Raw genomic sequence first — 20,695 nt, forward strand, 5'->3', positions numbered from 1 at the left:
GGAGAGCTCCGCTCACCTTGACAGAGTAAAAAGACAGCAGTCGCTCCATTTGCTGCTGTTTTTCTTTAAAACGCCTGGTTGCTGCTAATGCGAGTCTTTGTTTTGGAAGTTACTCATCACACCAGAGTGAATTTGGGCATTTTACAGAACAATTGTTTTAAAGTTGTAGGGGTGTTGTGTCTGGAATCAGGCTGTTCGAGTGTCATGGTGATAACCTTGAGTAGAAATGCCTTCTATGAAGACAGAAATTTTACATGAATTAAGTGGTCATACAATATAAAAATGATCTAACATGTAAATGACTTTCTTTTTATTATTTTTGACATAGTTATCGCAAAGATAGAAAATAAGCACCATATATGTACTTTTTGAGTCCTTATTGGCAGACGCTTCAACTAATTCTCACTTTTCAAACAATGCTCATGTTTTAGTGTCACGTCTCAAATTTACATTGTGAAAAAGGGAAAAAAAAACCCCAAAACATAAATCTTCATTTCTAAGTGCTGAGTAAAGGGTATTGTTTTAAAAAAATCCTGGTCATTTTATGACTAAGGGGATATTGAGTCATGTAAAGTAGCACTGGAAACTAAACATAGTGTGTTGGTGTTGTCATGACCGAATGGATGGTACCATGAGACAGAATGTATTCAGGATCTCATGTACTCGTGTCGGGAGTTTTGCTTATCCATCGGTGGAGACTGTAGGGCCAAGGTTATTCCTAGCAGTGGTATTATGTTACATGTCTTTCGAGTTACCCATTACTACTCATTCATTCAAATCTTTCTTAACGTATGTTTGCAGGCATCTGGTGGGTTGTTCGCTAATATTTTTGGAGTAAAAGGTCTATATTTGAAGGAAAAGGAACAATGAATACAACTCCAATGATTTACTCAAAGACATATTTAGATTTAGTAGTCCCACCCCCAGAATATTTACATATTTCACATGTTTTTTTTGTGGGAAAACATTTGCCTTACAGCATCACAATTGAACAGAATTAAAGCTCTTTTAAAGTGAAAACTCTTCAGGTCACAGAAAAGTGTGCAGAAACATTTTCTGCGTGAGCTGTCGGGTGGAGCGGTCATCACAGCATTGGATTAGTTTCATTCAGCGAAACACTCAGTGCAGGTGGATGTATTAAATCCTTTTGTGTGGAGTCGAGATGTTGTCCACTTGAACAGAAATTTATTTGTAAAGTACTCTCATGAAATCTGTTATGTCATAGCACCGAGTGCTGCTCGCTGTCATTTTCTATCACCAGCGTCGTTTTTTTTTTTTTTTCTTTCTTTTTTTTAGAAATTTGTTCAAACCTAATGGACAAATTAGGTTCAAGGAATGCAACAAGCATGGTGGTGTTGTTTTAATTATTTCAAATGTCATTTGTAACACATGAGAAACTTCCAGTCATATGACCTTGAGACTGCAGATTTTTCAGAAAACGGCTTGTGTGACAGGTCGTCACAAGACTGGACACATTGTGTAAAGATGACGCCGGCATCACAGAAGTACGGTGTCATGGTCGCCCTGTTGGACCGTAATGAAGTGATGTTTGTGTCAACCACCCACCACTTTGTAGGGTCCAGTCCCCACACACACACTGACACACGGAACAATTCACAGTGGATTATGGGAGAAGTTGAGTAAAGCATCCCTGAAACTATGACGATTCAAGTGCTGTGCTTCACAGTTCTGATATTCTTTTACTGGAATTTGGCTTATGTTAAACATGTCCTCTGTAGTGGTGTCTAAATAGTTCAATTTTAGATTTATTTGGGGGAGAAATAACCTTGTTCTACGTGTCTTATTGTCTATGCTCTCTTTGGCAGTAGACTTTGATAGGGAATGTTGGAATAATCTGAAGAAATTTATTTTAGGGATTTGAAGCTTGACTTCAAATCCTCAGCTTCTTTGGAAATGACTTTTTAGCAAATAACTAAATAATTTTAACAGATTCTCATTTTTCTTTTTCTGTTTTGACATCCTGTTCTTAACCACATTGATTATTCACAAGATATTTTAGTCAAACGGTTCAGAAAATGGCTCACTCATTTGTTAAGTCAGGCTAAGTAGTTTGACAATAAGAGATTTTTCTGTCACTTCAGGAAACAATTGCCTGTTACCCCAGATGAAAGAAATGCTGGAGAGCGGCGAATGTGTTGCTGATGACACCTCTGACTGTGCTCTCTCATCGACTGGGTGCCTGACAGCTTTTTCAGACCTGTGGAGAAGTTCCAGTCTTTGGGGTGAAGCAGCACCCCTGGCTGTAAGCAGGGCGGTGCAAGGAGGGCTGGGTGTCTCTGCCTGCGCCCTCCACATTTACATGGCGTGACCCAGTTCAGCTCCGACTCGCTGCGGGGGGAGGGGGCGGTCTGGGCGAAGCTAAAAATACCACCTCTCGCATTAGGCAGCTCCTCGGCAGAGGGATCCCTAGAACTGCTGTCCTCGACTTTCGCCGAGTTGTTGGCACGTGGAAATGTTCAAACTGCCAGAGGGTTTTCCTTAGCATGGATGAGGAAGACCACTGCTGACCCGTCTGCTGGCCGGCTTTCTCCTGCGCAGCCTGTGGGTGGAGGAGGTCTCAGCGAATGTCTGATGACAGATAACGCTCGAGAGTCACAACTCTGTACGCCTCAAGGCAAGTCATCCGACAGACACGCGAGGCCGAGGCAGGGAAGGGGTTAACTCCAGCCACTGTCATTCAACCATACCACACCAGCTGTTGGCTTGGAGATCCAATCACAATGATTTTCCACTGTTGTGACATGTGACCCGCTCTGCAACCCTAAACTGAAGCGACACAGCAAGTGTTGGCACGTCTTCATCTTGGCATTGTTGATGCTTGTAAAGTGTGATCAAGTAAAAGAAGGCTGATAAAGTAATACAAATCAAATGGATTTAGGTCAATAAAACAATTAAGATTGCATTCACTTTTATTAGAAGAGCTGAGATATTCACCGTTTGTATTGGAATTTGTGCGACATGGAAGCTTTGTGGCATGTCCTGTTTTATAAAGCAGTGGAAACTATGAAAACATGAAATCTATTTTGTGAAATGATGCTGGGTGAATGAACTGTAAGGTGCAACATAACAAAAATAGCAATCTTAACCACAATGTCAAGGCACCCTCAACAAGGCAAGAGCCACAAATATTCAACACCTTTTTTATGTGGTAAAAGGAGAAACCACCGTAAGAAGAAATGAGTCAGTCTAGGCAACAAGTTCAAGGCCGTTTTCTGGACATGGCCTGGGATGACCACAAGGCCAAGAAAAATACTCAGCCTTATTTTTCAGTGTGGAGCAAAACAGCAGTTGCAGGAGCAATGAGTTTCACTGAATTTGCATAAAAATATAAAGCATGTACATATTAAATGTAGCAGCTTTCTTTCAGCCAGCTGGCCAGTAGAGAATTGCACCTGCCAGTGGGGTCAGGTGCAATTCGGTCTTGGTTTTTTGTATATTTACTCAGATCATCCAATATTGAAATTTGTTTTGATATCTGAAACATTTAAATCTGACAAAAAAGCAAAAACAGAAATCTGTAAAGTTGACTCTGCTAATAGTTCACACTAGTTTGTCACCGGGGAGCTGCAGAAATTTATTTTTTTTATCAGTTTAAGCAAATTAGGCAAACCATGCATGAGCAACTCAATGTACAGCCAGAACAAGGTTTGTTGTAAACACTCGACCCTGTTCAGCTGCAGAAATGTGTTGAAGATTTGCATAGATTCCAGTTGTTACCATTGACATATTTTTACAGTCTGTTGGGTTTTATTTAAAGAACCACATTTGTTCCATTCCAGCTAATTGCTATTACTTCAATCTGTTTAGCTGAACCCTTTGACTAAGATCCTTGTATAAAAGCTGCATTGTATTTTCATTAGATTTTCAGATGGGATGGGCTTTTTATGCTCGGTCCAATTGAGTTTCAGATGCGTCTTCTCTTTCACTTCTAATGCTATTTGCCCAACTGGACATATTGCATCTTGGCTCTACTAAACTAATGTGAACACACATGTTGACAATCTATATCTCATGGATGAACCATCAGAGATGATCTGAATCTGAATTTAATTCAGATTCAGCAATTTTGAAATTGTTTTTGACGTGCGTTAGGCAGCCGGTAGTGCACTCCGCACACAACGAAGTGCACTTGTGAGGGCAGGAGCGTCGCCCTCATTTTGTAACACCCCTATCTGTATGAGTTTATTTATATTCTGTTTTAAGCAGGGCTGTGTGAACTACATATGAAACGTAGTCGTCTCTCTGCCAGCGCAAGGTTGAAGAATTCAAAAGGATATCTGACAGTTTAGCCAAGTTACCTGGACTTTATGTTGGTTTCAGTAAAATCTTAACTGTGGTCTTCAATAGCTCAACTATTAAACTGATTTTAAAAAATTCTTCAGGTATTTACTCAAGCCCCTTATCTCTGTGAAATATATTTTTTTCTAGTTTTGTGTGTAATTCGATTGGCAGCTCAAATAATGACAGTCATGTTTTCTTCCCTGTTAATTACATGCACCAAAATGAAAATTTCTTCTTTATTTCTAGCAAATACCTGCTTGGTACATATTGTTTCAACTCATTTTTTAATAAGTTGAAACAGATTTTTATGCTAAGCAGTGATAAGAAAGCTTTTCTAATTTCCAGTTTTCTTAGACTATAAAACATAAGAGAAAAAAAAAGAGCTTCAGTAGAGATAGTAGTTTGAGTCTAACAGAAAATGAAGAAATTACAAGATTAAGCCTTTGAAGCGTCTTATCTGAATTATGAAACTGAAAAGTTGAAGTTCTTGGCTCTGATGCATTTAATGATTAGAAAGTATTTGACCTGCTGATCACTTATCAGAAAACATCAAAGAAAAAATGACCATCTTTGATCTCTGCATGCCTGATTGGATTGTCCCTGTGATCCTGTTTTATGAGGCTCTTCAAATTCAGAAAAAACATACTTTTTTTTCTCTCCTTTGGTTAGGAATTTAAAATATCTCCAGAAAAAAAAACTGTATGGTTTTTGTGAATGTGTTCGATCCTTGGTTGAAGAAATTCAACAATAATGCGAGAATCTCGAAATCATATGAACCGCCTTTATTATTTCCATAAAAAGCTTTCATCCTGCCTTCATTTCTGTTCAGCCTTGATTAAATTCCAGCATAACTCTATACCTGGAAGAGCAGTTGTCATAAAGCATTTATATATATATATATATATATAATAAGAAAAATTAAATATGTAATTCTTTCATATTTTCTGTTCAGACCATGATAGAAATGTTCAGGGAAGTCTCGCTTGTTACTGTACAGTGATGCATATTTGTCTGGACTTCATGAAAATAATTCTGATGTCCTTCGTTCTCATGAAGCAGCCTCATTGTGTGGGGCTAATTAAGTGGTGGGCCGTAGCTTTGTAGTGTTAGAGTAAAACAATCTAATCAGGAAGTCGTGATGATGTTTTAAGAGATTACTTTTCCTGAGGTAATTACACTGCAGAAAGTCTTTAGGATTTTCTGATTCTGTAGTGCTGCTTTATTTATTGTTTCAGTGACAAGCCTATAACCTATAATGTTTTAAATGACCTTGTCTAGATATCATCTAAGATTGCTTTATCGACATTGTTTCGGTGATAAAAGTGAACATTCTGTTTGGTAGGAGGGTGAAAAGGGCAAAAAACCCAAACAAACTCTTTGAAATGTAAAATCAAATTCTGAATTCACCAGAAGTATGATAGATTGAATAGTAGGAAAAACATATCCCAGATTAGAGCAGAGCTTGGAGAAATATGTAAATTGTACAATGGATTCTGAAACTTAACCGCTTAACCAGACTTCAGCATCTCTACTACTAAAATAAATACCTCCTTTGGACAGTAAGAGAAGTTAGAATCCATTCAAACAGCCTAAAATATTACTCTTATGTAGAGTGTAAATGTCCAGCACTTGAAATATAATATCCCTCCAAATGTTGCATGCAGTCCTTGGCGTTTCTGAAATCTGATACATTGTGCAGCTCTACTACAAACACCATTGTTGCACTCTGGTCCTGCTGCTGGGTAACTAAAAACAATTAAACACCTATTTCAAAATAGGACAGTTCTTTTCTTCTTCTTTTTTTAGGTTGATTTTTTTTTCTTTCTGTTTTTATAAACCTTCCTTGCTTGTGACAATTAGTGACTCCTCAGTATTATATTGATCAGAGGGAGCTGTGTAGGTGGGATATTCTTATCTTTATTCAGATTGTTTTTGGCATCTATGGTATTCAATGTTACCACAGACACATTTCTTTCGTCAATCACATCACAGTATGAACTCTACAGCCATGTCACATGACTGTGCTCTTGGTTAAACTTTAGTATCTCGTGGTGACAGTGAAGTTTCTCCTTATCTGGTGTCTATTGGTTGGACTTTGTTTGGTCATCTTGTAACGCTGCTTTTTCTGTCACCTAATAGATTGTGTAGCTGTGCTTGCAAGTGCATTTACAAATATGAACAATTTTAACAGGACGTTAGTTACAGTAATTTGTAGTTTGAATTGTCTGGATACAACAGAGAGCATATTGTAAAATGGAAAAGAAGCCTTTTTTTCCCTCATTGAGATCAAATTAGACACATTTTCCTTTTGATTTGATTTTTAATTTGGAGATGTATTTGGAAGACTCATTTTGTTCAAAGTGTTACTCACAGTTATTCTCAGGCTTACAATTAACCACCTTTTTAATCCACATATAAAACTAAATAATTCTATATATTTTAATCATAGGTTTATCAGGCCATATCTAAACTCATTACACTTAAAAAAAATTGCAATATGTAAGAGTACTATTGTATTCAGATTCAAAGCTTTTGACTCTGATAGGCATGTGTTTAGCAAATGCCAAATTCCAAAACAAAAATCTTTAATGTAAGCAAAGTTGAAGCAAAAAGACACTGATGGTGTGAGGTCATCAAGCTGTGATTTGACTTCACCGTTCTGTTTTTCCATTTGTTTGGTCCTTTGTGGAATATGATTTTAAACATCCATATTTAAGGCGCCAATACTTGTTACACCCTTAGAGGGTTTATGGGTACAATTATATAAATTAGATTTTCCTTCCAAACTTTAAATATTATAAATGTCCACTAAGACAGTCTTTCAGCCTTTTATAAAAGCACAGATTAAAAGGAGAGTTAGCAGACTTTTGTTGAAAAATGCCCGTTAACCAATTAAGATCAATTATTACCAAAAGCTATTAGTGTGCTATGTTATCCTCGTGTACTTTGATTTAACAGAGAAAGCATTATATTAGGAAAATTTAACAGTCAAAATGTTGTAAAGATGTAATTTAATTGTGGTTGAACAGAAAGTTTCATCATCTCCTTTGCAAGATGTCTCAGCAGTCCTGTGGTTTAGTCTCGAGTGTCTCTTCCTTTTAGGTAGATTCTAAATGTTTCTTGATTTACTAAAGAGACTGCAAATACATTTTTATATTTTAAATCACAGCTAAATATTAGAGAGAAATGCATGCATACAGGTTTATCTGTAAACAGAAGAGTATAGCTCTTAAGTTCATGAGAAAAATCTTTGATCATCTGTTTAGAATTACAGGTAAATATTTTAACAGATAAGTTGAGGGAAAAAAGTCTACTCTTAATCTGAGAAGAGAAGAAATTACTTTCAGGCACATTATGTTCATTAAAGGTATTTTAAAATCATTATGGGACTTCTAACTGATCAAATTAAAAATGTTATTGACTTGTTCTGCCAATTACAAACCGAAAGGGTTATTACGCATGTGGTGCTTTTAGAACTACTCTGGGAATTTCCAAAAGCGAGAATTTCTGTTATTCGAAAAGCAGATGGCTCGTGATTCCTGCTTACTGAAGGTTTTGAGGTGCTTGACAGTTTGGGGCCTCCTTTGTTGCATGTCTTTCTCTTTCAGAGCGCTAGAGAACGTTTGAATAGAGAGCATTTCCACACAGACGGGCAGGCCAGTTTAGCATTCACTCCAGTGTGGCTCGGCATTGAATTCATAAAATAAGCAAAGTTTTCTCTTAAACCGAAAAGCCATCTGGGTGGTAGCAACTTTTGCTCCAGAACTTGTACGCAACTTGCGGCTTTCGATGCATCAGGACAGATTACCAAGAATATGTGCATAAATTAAACAAGTGACCATCACACACATTGACCTTTTACAATAAACCAGATGGTCTGTTGTCTGTTTGGCCTGAAGTTTGAAGTGTGATTTCTTAAAAAAAAAACAAAATAAAAAAATCCTTAGTTGTCATGAAGGTTTATTCTTTTCTTGTTCCCCTCAGTCAATATTGGATGAACTTTCATACGAATCATTTCTCGTGTGTACTGTTTGCCGACTGATTAAATGCAAGATTAAAAGTCAGTTGAGCTTTACCCTCCTTTTGTTTTTGTTTTCTCCCACTTGGTGACATGAAAACCTGTCCATTGATATGGTTGGTCGGAATACTATTTTGGACTGGTAATAACTGTGAAAATGAGTTAAAGTTCACTTTCTTTGAGTTCTTCAAATGTCACTCCCATTTGGGCTTTGGAAACACAAGGAGACAAACATTAACCTGTAAACCATAAGACTTATGAATAATAAACATATTTAATGGAAACAAGAAGCATGGTCAGTGTAAGGTCAACTTGGCAAAAGGATTTTATATTCTTTTATCTAAATGTAGGCATATTTTTGCTACATTTTAAATTTGCGCAGATTTTGAGGGAACTTATTCTTAAAGGGACTAAGGCATAAAATATTATAAATGAGTTGTAAGACATATCCTCAAAAAAAGATATTCTCCACAATTTTGTGGTGCACACATACAAATTTAAAACATTGCTGACCCTCGAAACATGTGAAACATTCTTGTGATGAACTTGTTTTTCATCTTTCAGGTTCACGGACTAATATAGCTGGGTATGATCAGCAAAACAGTGGAAATTATTATTGGGTCTCCTGACAGTATTGCCTGAGGGAAGCAGACTAAAGTATTGGTGCTTCTACGGAAACCTTCAAAACTCGGTTTTGTATTTTGCAAGAATCTCTTTAACATGAAAAAGCCCCATTCTATCATCGTTTCACCGCCATGGTCATAATAGCTGTGAATGATGAATTCAATTTTGCAGCTGATTGTGTGGTTGCATACATAAAGGCTCATCAGTGTTTGCGCGGTTTAGTTGATGGAGCCAGATTGACCATGTTTCGCACTTATTTTTAATTGCCACATTCATTCAGTTTTGTGCGATCACGAGTTTATGAAAGGTTTCTAAATTAAATGGATCATTGATGGATGAACTTCAGATTTGTACATCTTCTTGGTACATTAGTTTTTTTACTCACTTCCTCCATTTAGTACACTGCCATTATTTTATGCTAATTTAAATAAGATATAGTAATCTGTATGCTGTTGACTGGTAAATTTGCAGTGTGCTGGTTATTTTAATTGCCTTATTGTTGAAAGGATTAGTTAGGTTATATACTAGTTTTACAGTTGTAAAACATTGTTTGATAGGTGTAATTGTTATTTCGCTGTTTTCTGTATGTAAACCTGAGCTCGTTGCATTATTCAGCCTGTTGCAGTTCTTGTATCTCTAATTAATATCCCAGTCTCTTCAAAACAAAGTTATTACCATAGTATCAAACGCTTTGTTTACATCTTGTAGATTCCCAGTTATCCACACCATGGCAATCCTATGTGCTTGACTAAAGTCAGTCACCCCTCTGCTTTTTCCCAAAAGAATCTCAGCTTTCCTTCACTTTTTATTATAGGTTCTGAAAGGACTTAATGACGTAGAACAAATTCAATAAATGCGTCATTCATTTGAATTTTAAACCAAACCAAAACTTGTAAACACGAAGAACAAAACATACTTGCACAAGCCATGCTGCATCCAGATCTGTGCAAAACAAAGCTTTCCAGCGGTAAACATAACCAGTCTACAAAATGACAATGCACCCTTGTGGTTTGACAACTATTTTCACACTGAAAGAAAGTTAATTGGTCTGCAGAATGCCAAAGTTATTTTCAACCAGAATTAATATTTGCTTTGTTTAAAGTCGAACCAGTGGAGAAGCTGGTGTAGTTTGTGACAAATACCAATAGAACTTTTACAATACAGGACTGTTTGAGGGTATTTTATAACTCTGGACCTTACTTGATTATGAGTTCAACGTGTGAAATCCTTGTAATGTTTATAATACCATTTGTGGAAAAAAGAAGTTGGTTGTGTGGAGTGCTTATTGGACAAAACAACATAAATTCACTTAAATCCTCAAAGAGTGCAAAGATCAACGACAACTATCAAGGTTTCTGTTTGTTTGACCCCTTTTCTTTGTCCTGACTTGAAGCAAGTTTTAATTACGAGTATGAAAACAAAGAAAGACTAGAATAGAGAACCCAAAAGGTGCTCTATTTAGGCTGGGAATATGTTTTAAAGATTCTCCAATCAGCCATTCTTCGTACCACAGCTAAACTTTTTCACTTTTTTAAACATTGTGTATTGTATGGGCTGTGGAGATAAAATGTATTCATTTTTGTAAGAAGTACTCTGTGAAAATATCACTACCTTCCTGCTTCTAAAATCAAACTTAACAGTGTTAATGTTCACTCTCTGATCGTTTGCTCTTGTCTTTCAGATCTGCTTGCAAGGTGATCTCCGGCTCTGCTGGCGTTCTTCAGTCACCATGAACGATTAGGAACTCGGCTCTCCAAGGGATATAATGGCTTGTTTTGTAATATCCCTACACCACCACCTGACATGTGACTCCAGCTGCCTGTAAAGGGCCCATCAGCTGTTTATGGGAGCCATCAGTGTATTTGCACTCTTGAGGATTTAAGTTTTTTTTCCCTCTCTTTAAAAAGGGACAACACTTCTCTGTTTTAGCCCCACTGTCGGGTCAAAGCAGCAGCGCTTTGCAAAAGACTGAGTTGGCAGCAGGAAGCAAGGCAATGGCGAACAACTCGTACAGTGGGGTGAAGAACTCCCTGATGGAGGCCAACCATGATGGGGAATTTGGCTGCACACTCAAAGAACTGCGCTCCTTGATGGAGCTCAGAGGTGCTGAGGCGATAACCAAAATCAGTGAAACTTATGGAGATACACAAGGACTCTGCAGCCGTTTAAAAACATCACCTATAGATGGTACAGTATTGCTTTTTTTCCCCTGTATTTTAAAAAAATTACATTTTTAGTAGAGACAGCTATTTAGGTGGTGATGATGTGCAAAAGTATTTTCAAGGCGACTTGTTGCTATGTTATACATACCTTGTCTTCACTTCCTTGGAAACGCTCAGATGCCAGACAGGTGGCCAGGCGGGCCGGCCCAGACCCTGGGCCTATCCCAGTCTATTTCAAGGCCGCTGGTTCTGTCCCTCACACCCTCCTTTCAACCCTCAGTCTGTATGTGCATGCGACTGTGTGTAGGCTTCAGACAGACCAGCTGTTTCCCTGGGCACAGCACCAGTCTTCAGGCAGGTCGCACTCCCACGTGCGGCGAACCAAACAATTAAGCTTTCTGGGTGTTATCTTTTTGTTCAAGTTATTTTACAGCGCCATAAAACTGTTTATGCTGTTTCTAAAAATATTAAGCTTGCAGAATATCAAACTGGGGTGTGCTTGTCACTGCCCCCTCCCTCTCCTACCTCTGTATGAATTTGTCTCTCCGTAGACAGTCGGCCTAATCGTCAGAATGACCTTGACTGAACTCTTATGGGAGGGGATTTTCAGTTTGATCCCAGATTAAAACGGCACCGCATATTCACTGTAACGGCAACAGTCAGCTGCATGCAGTGCCTCAGAGCAAGGAAAAATCTTCCTGGCCTCCTTCAATTGGAGAATAATGTGATAAACACTGCGCTTTACTGCAGCGGAAAACATTTCTCATCGCAGCTACAGTCATTAGCTTACTTTGTGAATCGTGACCTTTCATTTATTGATGGTGGAAGTGGTCCGCCCTGTTTACGTTTCAGCCTTTTTATCAGCCTAGAAGTCTCTGAGCTGTGTGAGGTATGGGGGGGAAAAAAGAAACTGCAGGGAAGGAATTTAGTGGTTGAGAGTGTGAGTTGTCTAAACACGCATGTCACTGTGTCATGTTGCTGATCGTTTGGTGCTGTCATATTACTATAAGTGACATTGCTTGTTTTGTAAATCTATTTGTCCTCATCTACTCACCGCTGTGTGTACTGGTATATTTTAATGAATTAGAATGTCTCAAATTTTAGTTCTTTTCACTAGTTACATAAAAAATAACTCACTTATTGTTATTCAGGGGTTTATTTCTGTCAATTTTGACTCATACAGTGAATGAAAAGAAAAAAAAAAAATTGTTTCTTAGAAAACCAGTAAATTGAATTTCAGTAGAATATATGCACTCAGTTCTTAAAATGTGCTCCTTTTTTATTAATTTACAACATCAGTGTGACATGATGTGAAGGCAATCAGCCTGTTGCTCTGCTGAGATGTAATGAAAGCCCAGGTTGCTTTGATAGAAGCCGTCCTCTTGTCTGTGCTGTTGGATCTGTTGTCCCCCTCTTGAAAATACTCCACAGATTATCTATCGGGTTTAGGTCAGGGGAGTGCCAGTCAGCACAGTGACCCTGTGGCCATTAAAGCAGAAATTGGTTCCTTTGGCATTGTGAGGAGGTGGCGTGTCTTGAAAATAAAATCATTTCCATTAAACTTGTCAACAGGGGTAAAGCGTAAATTGGTGATGTGCTGACTTTTGGGCCACAAGCAACCTGGTTTCAGTGCCTCTCACATTCTTGGATCTTCATTTTAGATGAAATGCAAACTTTATTTTTATCTGAAAAGAGAACTTTGGACCACAGTGCTACAGTTTACTCCCTTTTTACCTCACCTCCCACCCCTCTGTCAGGTGGCTTTGATGTTGCTTCTGGTTCAGAAGTTGCAACAGTTGCAGCCCGTGTCTATGTTCCATCTCTTGAAGCTCCGACTCCAGTCAGAGTCTACGCCTTGCTAAATCGTTGAATGGATTTTGCATCACAGTATGTGTTTGCAGTCCACCTGTTTCTCCCACATTTTCCTTTCTTTTAATTTTCTGTGTCTGTTATTGAATACAGAACCCTGTGTACAGAGCAGCTTCTTTATCGCTTGCGTTTTGTAGGTCACCGTCTTTGAGGGCATTGGCATAACGGTCCAAGAGTAGCCACCATCCTCAACACTCGCCCACTCATTACACGGCACTTTTTCCTTTCATATGCAAGTCGATTCACCAAGACGATGGGTCCTGTGTGCTGTCAACTCTCATATCTGAGATTACAGAAGGAAAAGGGTGTGGCTTTTAACAGTCAATGTAGCCTAAGGGGGTTTCCCAGAGGGGAACTCTGTCACAGTTCTTATGCACGCTGTCCAAATGCATTCACTGCTTTAGATCTGAGCAGAGCAGAGCACCATCCATGTCAAATTATCTGTATCACATCATGTTATATCTGTTTTGTCTCTGCTTCTGATTCTGTCTGTACTTTGCACCAAATCAGTCTTTCTGTAATTCCTCGTTACCCCTCACAGTTCATAGAGGTACCGGGTTTAGCACTACCTCCCACAGTGGATCAAGGGTGTAATGTTGGTGGCTCAGTTTCAACCCTCATCTCAGTGTTGAAATGTTTTAGTTGATCTCTAAGTGTAAAAAAAATCTGTCAACCTTGTATCAAAAGGTTGGCAGGATAACTGCCAAGTCGGCAATCTTCCCCAGTATGTGTAGACCTTAATAATATCACTGTTATGTATTATTGGCATTTTCTGAGAAACTATATTTTGTGATTTTATTAGCTGTATGACTTAATCATCTAAATAAATCATGTTAAATGCCTCAAATATGTGTGTAATTCACTTTTGGAATATAGCTGTTAATTAATTGAACATTAATCATATTTTGCTAATTTTTAGGATTGACTGTTTCAATATTCACTGAATCCCCAGTTTATTTTCTAAATCCTCAGGTTTGTGAAGGATTATTCAGAGAAATTTGACAAGCAATTGTAGATCTTTTTTAAGGTTATTAGAGTCCCCAGCTACTTCCTCATTCCTAACCAACTGTTTTGTTGCAGTTTGAATCAGTTTTAGTCCATTCAGTCATTCATGGCTTGGGAAATTAAGGCATCATGTAAGATTATAAAGGCTTGACAATTGAAAAGGGATTTATAATTAGTTGGTCAGTCATTTCTCAAAGCTCTTAAGCCAATCCTTCTCTAATCCTTAACATTTCCAAGCTCTCTCTCTCTTTTTTTTCATTCAGTGTATGATTGAGCTGCTGTGGTTGTTAATCAGTGAACTGAGATGCAAACTTTTGACATTTTAAAGTTCAGGGCTTTATGTGGGACAAAATGTAATTCTTTCCCTCCAAAAAAGCTGAAAATCGCATATTCACCTAGAGTAAATTTAACTTTAATTGCCCTTAATTTGGTAATTAACATAGTGGTGCTCGAAGGAAATCATTCTCACTAGACATGGGCTGGTATGAGATTTTAAGTGTATGAATAAGATGAGCAAAAATACAATGATGTATTTCCAGATGGTGGAGGGACAGTGCTGTGTTAAGGCTCAGCATTGTCAAGCCGAGGTGCCAAAATCATCACAGTCAGTGACGAAAATCTTGTCATTTTGTTCTCTGCCTTCTTGTCACAACCTCCCCGGCCAACATTTAGCTCGCCCCGGGGCATGTGAAACTATTGTACGATAGCAGAATGGATAGTAGTAATTATCCCAGGCTATGGGGTAGCAGGTACTGCTGGACTAAAACACAAACACCTGTTTGGTTTTGGTTCGATGAAGCAGGCAAACGTCTTACTGATGCCTTCTGTTCTTTTTTCTTTTCCAATAACATGTAAAAATAAGAGACGTTAAAGCTCGTCAGTCATTATATCCTCCTCCGATGAATTTGTAGACATTCCTCTCTTTTTACTGCACTGTAGTAAACTACAATCAAGACAAAACACTTTGTCGTATACCTCAGCGGGAGGGCTTTCACTGGAGCTTGACTGGAGCTTGGTTCGTTTTGTGTGCTTAAAACGAACATCCTGCAACCACCTGACCACGACTGTTCGACGTGACAGAAAATCTTTTTCAATACTTGTCTATTTTCCCTGTTTAGAACATGAAATGTTCCCACAAGAAAAGCAACATTTGCAGTGTCAAAAGCAACTTATTGAGATGTCCACTCTTAAAATCTACCCCAGTTGACAGGAGTGTCACAGTATCGGTGTCCATAAAAAGGTTGAGCCCGTCAATACATGTAGTCCTGCAACATAAGACCCAGCTTTACTAGTTGACTTCCTCTTGCTTCTAAAAGGTCTTGTTGTGTAAGTCAGTTGTCAGCTGGGCCTCTACAAACCCATTGTTTCACGAGTGGGAATAAAGAATTTAAAGGGGAACTTGCATGTTTGCTATTAAAAATCAGTTTTTACGTATCATAACATTTTAACATTTTAAACCTCATTTGTTTTACGTAACGTAACATGTGGAACTCTAAAGTTTTTTGTGGCATTTGTGGAAGTTGTCAGTTTGGGAAAGTTCTTCTGTGTGACCTGAGTTACCCCCCCCCAAAAAAAAGCATGTTCCATATTTGACATGTTCATCAAATATACTTATAGTTAAACTTTTAGTAGCAATTACTTTTGCTTCCTTATTTTTTCCCTTCACATTAATTAATTAGACTTTTTGTGGTTAAATCAGTCAACCTGCTTCTGTGATGGACAGCATGTGATAAAAGCAGGTTTCTTATATCCAATATTCCATGTGCACCTCCCTCCCCACCAATTCAACTGGAATGGCTGCTAAATTTCCTCAGCTATAGTTCAGGTTCATGGAGCTTGTCATCAAGTCTGACTTCAAAATGCTATGAGTATGAATTTTGATAGTGATTATCCACAACCTGTTGTGTGAAATTGAATAAAGTGATTGGGAAATGTTTGAATGATTGTCATGGGTTAAAATAAGTCGACTCGTGCTGTGTCCATAGAATTTAAAAGGGAAAGTTCCAGTCAAATGAGTGCATTTCATTGCATAGAAAAGTAAACTTTTTAGAAGAAGGTTAGAAGTTTGGAATAAAACAATGTCAGAAAAGGAGGACATCATCAACCGTCTTGGCGAAGCATTGCTGCGGTTCTTAAATTTGAGACCTCAACTAATGTTACATATATCTGGCTGATCTCTCTCTCTTTATCACTCACCACTTCTATTATCAAAGTTGTATGAATGTACACTTTTAACTTTTTCCTTCTGGGTTTCAGTGTCGACAGTCTCGTCCTCCAATGAAGTGCTGCAGACATTAGACCTAAAGATTCTATCCAGTTTATAAATTGTGAATAGAGCACACAAAAGAGAAGATTAAGCGTTAAATTTCATCTCCATTGATCAGATTCTTTCTTTCTAGTACATCTTTCTTGTTTGTCCTTTACTGTTTTTCTGTGTTTGATTTTCTAGTTTGTGCTGCTTCTCCTTTTTTTAACCTTGTTTTCTATGAAAGCTGCTGTTAAAGTTAGACTTTTTAAGTCCAGAAAAAGGCTAAATAACAATTTTACATCTTGTAACTGACTATGGATTGACCATTTCTTTGGTTATGCAGGTTCTTTGCACACAATAGCCCCTTTGCAAAATTATGCATATGATCATAACTGTCCACTCCAAAGAGCCCAAGGGTGTGAGGGTGTACGTATTTGTCTGTTTTGTGTGTGTGTGGATTATTGGTGAATTGTCCCGAGGAAATTCTTGTTACACTAAGTATAGAAAATCGATGGATAGATAAATGAGTCTCTGTTTAGATGGAATTTCTCAGGTGAATAATTTCTTACTCTTGACTAAAATCCCGTTCCTCTGTTGGGTTGGATGAGACTGTGTGATTTAAGTGGATAATCATCCGTGACGACTACAGTGAGGGTCCAAGGCCAGACATGGTTTTTATTTTACTATTTTTTTTGTTTTGTGTATCCAATGGAGAGATAACACCTCGCTCGTCCTGTCACTTGTATTTATTGCTCTAATACAAAAGGAAAACGGGGTGTAAAATTAAACTGGGTATTAGGTGTCAGCATGTTTTCATTAGAGGCAAACAGAATTAAAGATGATGGTGAGAGACAGCCAGGGAGCAGCAATATGCAGCTAAGCTGGATAAAACTCAGCTGCTTTGTTCTTTTTTTTCCTTGCTGGTGAGTCATCACTCCCTAACCTCCTTTAGAAAAGTGTTAGTAATTGCGTATAATTTCAAATGAAACATGTAACCAATAATGCAGAATTCATTTTAGTTTTAGATACATGATTGAAGGGAGCAGTTTAATAAGCAGGATTGAAAAAAAAAAAAAAGAGGCAGCGGCATGCTAATGTCCCTTTAGGTCTGAAAGTGAAAAGCAACCTTACGTTGCCTCACACATTGCCAGTGTAGATCCAAACACTTATGTGCAAATCTTCAAGCTGGAGGGTGACTGAAAAGAGATTGTGAAAGAAGCTTGTCATTCTGCAGACTCAGATGTGGGATATGTTTCCTAAACTGTCCGGTTGAAGCCCTGGCAGTACGTTTGCGAATACGAAGTTGAGGTTCATAACATCCCCAGGACGACACAGAAGTTCTGTGATGCTGGACATATCCAATAACTGGAGGTGTACATTGGGTTATTGCAGGTGACTACTTCCTGGTATACTTTAGACTGTGTAGGAAGTGAAGTAGAAACCTGTGCAGCAGCTCTGAAAAATGAGAAGCTTGCTTAAATACAGTGATTGAAATGCATGACCTTTCTGGTTTGTTGTTGTTTCCTCAGACTACGCTCATTTATAACCTATTAACAAGTTATAGATGAGCTAATTTCATGAAAGAGCGCTACATAATCTCATTTTAAGATAAAAGTAGCTGTCATTTGTTAGCTACTGAGAAAAATGTGTTGTTAGTTACTTTTAGAAATATTTATGATTATAATTTGCTTTTTAAAAAGTAAACATGTTTGTAAACATGCTTTCTTTTTATGCATTTATCCCTGTAAGTAAGTGTCTAAGCAAAAAAGGTGTAAATATCAGATGTTCACTTGCATATATATAATATCTAAATATACATACATACAGAGTTGTCGTTCTGATTTATATGCCATATTCCAGCAAACATACTGGAGGGTAATGTGTGTGTTAGGAACAACTACACTAAATGTTGCTGATGTCAAGTCACAACACCACTTAAATGGAATGACTTTAATGACTATGCTTGGTTTAATGACTTTGATCCAAAGCTCTTTAACTCGTGTACTGTTTTAAATGTACTATTAGTAACTTCTCTAATTAATAAACATGGTTGTTTCTCAGGACTCGCAGGCAAAGTTAGAGGAAGGAGAAAAAAGCTGCTACAAGAGCTAAATGCCTTAATGTTTTTTATATATATATATATATATATATATATATATATATATATATATATATATATATATATAAAATTCTCAATAATTATTCTTATACATTAATACTGAGAAGTTTAAGAAGATTCGGTTTGAGGTTAATAGCAAAATGCCTTAATACTCTACTAAATTGTCTCACAAAGTGCTGTTTACATACTTTAGATCGACATTAAATTTTTCTTTTCTTTTTCCTTTGGTTTGTTATTTTGCTTGTATTCCCTTTTAATTCCTGTGAAGCACTTTGTATTGCCTTGTTGCTGAAAATGTGCTATATAAATAAAATTACCTTACCTACCTTACCTATAAACATACTCTCAGTAAGTGGTTTGTTCAGTCGCTTATGTTTATGAAGGTGTGTGCTTTGAGCTTGATGCTATTATTTTAAAGTAAGGAAGGAAGTAGTTTACCCTTTTTGTTTCTAAGCCAGTCAATAAAGACTGTTTTGTTTATTACATCACAAAGCCACAAAACAAGATTTGAATATGGGAGCATTTTTTGGTATCTGGTTTAAAATGAAAACGTGTTAGAGTAACAGATGATATCCAAGTGATTTTTTTTTAGAACACTGGTAAAATTACAACTGGCTAGCCTTTATTAACCACTAATGACGTTAGAGCTGACTTACATCTGTTCTCTTCTTGGCTACATCTATCTATGAATCCTGACTGTTTACTGTGCAGCTGGTCGTGACGGAGCTTGGTATAGCAACCTTTTTTTGCATATGGGCATATGACAACAGAAAGCAGCAGAGTCTTTAAAGTTGTAATCTCCTGCATCTTTATACAGAATTCCTCTTGGGTTACATAAGAATCTTTAGCTGCTTTTCCAGTTCCGGCATTCAATAATGTATTTTTGACAAGAACCTCAACCTCAGCCCACCCCCATCTGCCTGTCAGTTGCACTTTCAGTCACTACTTATGATCCTGACTTCACCCCACCTCCTCTGCTCCACGCTCTCACACACATACACTAGACCTCCATCTAGTCTGTACAGTCTGTTGCCCACGCACAGCCAGGATGAATAGGACTAAAAAAACTGTCATGCATCATCAAAAATGTGGAGTCTCTTCTGAATATATAATTGTGCTTCGAATATGGAGGCATTTTGAATGGGTTTCCGCAGAACGTTCCCTGCACACATGGCTCAGTGGTTCTTCAGCCAAGCAGACAATGTGTCAGGGGGACCGCAGTGTTCACGGGCACCAGAGTCTAAATCTGATTCAGCTCTGAGTCAGTTGCTCATTTCATTAGAAAGTCAGTCCGTGGGGTTAGACCTGACCTCAGCTCTCACATTGTCTGGAATGCCCGAAAGAGGTGAAAGTGTTTGACGTGTCCACTGAATGTGTGTCACTGTCGGAGGGCATTGTCTCCTCGAAAATGAACATGACTCTTTAGTAACTCGCTCGCTGCCATCTAACTGTAGTAAGATTCATCTGATTTCAGATCATTCATGCTTGTATTTTATTTTACTTGTGAAATCGGAAGAAAAAACATTTATTTGAGATTTTTTTTTTGTTTTTTTTGTCTCTCTTGCAGGTCTTAGCGGACAGCCAGCGGACATTGAGAAGCGAATAAATGAGTTTGGACAAAACTTAATCCCACCCAAAAAACCCAAAACTTTCTTACAATTAGTGTGGGAGGCGCTACAGGACGTAACATTAATTATTCTTGAAGTGGCAGCCGTAATTTCACTAGGCCTTTCTTTTTATAGACCACCAGATACTGAAAGACAACGTAAGTAAAATGTCATTGATTTGCACATATTAAAGATACCTTGTGTTATGTCATATTTGTAACTGTATTTATGCTGTTTTTTTCTTTCATGTTATGAAAGTAGTTATTTTCAGTGTTTAATATTGTATATGAATTCTTGCTTTTGCATATAAACTAGTACATTTTGTCAGACATCATTTGTACAAAATGCAGCCTTTAAATGCTTTATTTAAAAGAAAAAAGTTGCTTAGACCGACCTGGTCTGATATTAATTATCCCCTTACCTGAATAAATGTTTGTCTTTTCTATGAGGACCAGCATCACAGCACATTTGTTAGAACTACCAAACAATTTATTACATCACTGTGCTGGAATCTGACTGATTTGTTTTGCTTGTTTGTTTTTCTTTTTACACAAATTACTCGTTTTAAACCACAGCATTTCAGTTTAATTTAAATCCAGATTTGGTTTTGGCTGGTTTTACCCAAAAATGTTTATATATTTTGAGCTTTTCAAAGGTGGACTTGCTGTTGTGTTTGGGAGCATTGTGCCTCTCTGCCAGAGAACAACATTTATGGCTCCATCAATTCCGACTGAAGCAGAA

The 20,695-nt window shown here is 37.7% G+C and overlaps 1 protein-coding gene across 5 annotated transcripts in view; it reads left to right on the plus strand.

The window, feature by feature from the left end:
• The window catches only part of atp2b1a (ATPase plasma membrane Ca2+ transporting 1a), a 40,545-nt gene that overhangs the window by 1,779 nt on the left and 18,071 nt on the right, over nt 1–20,695 (plus strand). For all 5 annotated transcript variants that reach the window (XM_055054626.1, XM_055054628.1, XM_055054627.1 and 2 more), the window contains exons 2-3: nt 10,626–11,131; nt 19,915–20,112. In XM_055054626.1, the coding sequence (XP_054910601.1) occupies nt 10,939–11,131; nt 19,915–20,112 (391 nt within the window). In that variant the 5' untranslated portion in view covers nt 10,626–10,938. The remainder of the gene's footprint in view (nt 1–10,625; nt 11,132–19,914; nt 20,113–20,695) is intronic.

Source organism: Poeciliopsis prolifica, unplaced genomic scaffold (genome assembly GCF_027474105.1).
Source record: "Poeciliopsis prolifica strain line A6 unplaced genomic scaffold, Auburn_PproV2 SCAFFOLD040, whole genome shotgun sequence".
In the NCBI taxonomy this organism is placed as follows: Eukaryota; Metazoa; Chordata; class Actinopteri; order Cyprinodontiformes; family Poeciliidae; genus Poeciliopsis; species Poeciliopsis prolifica.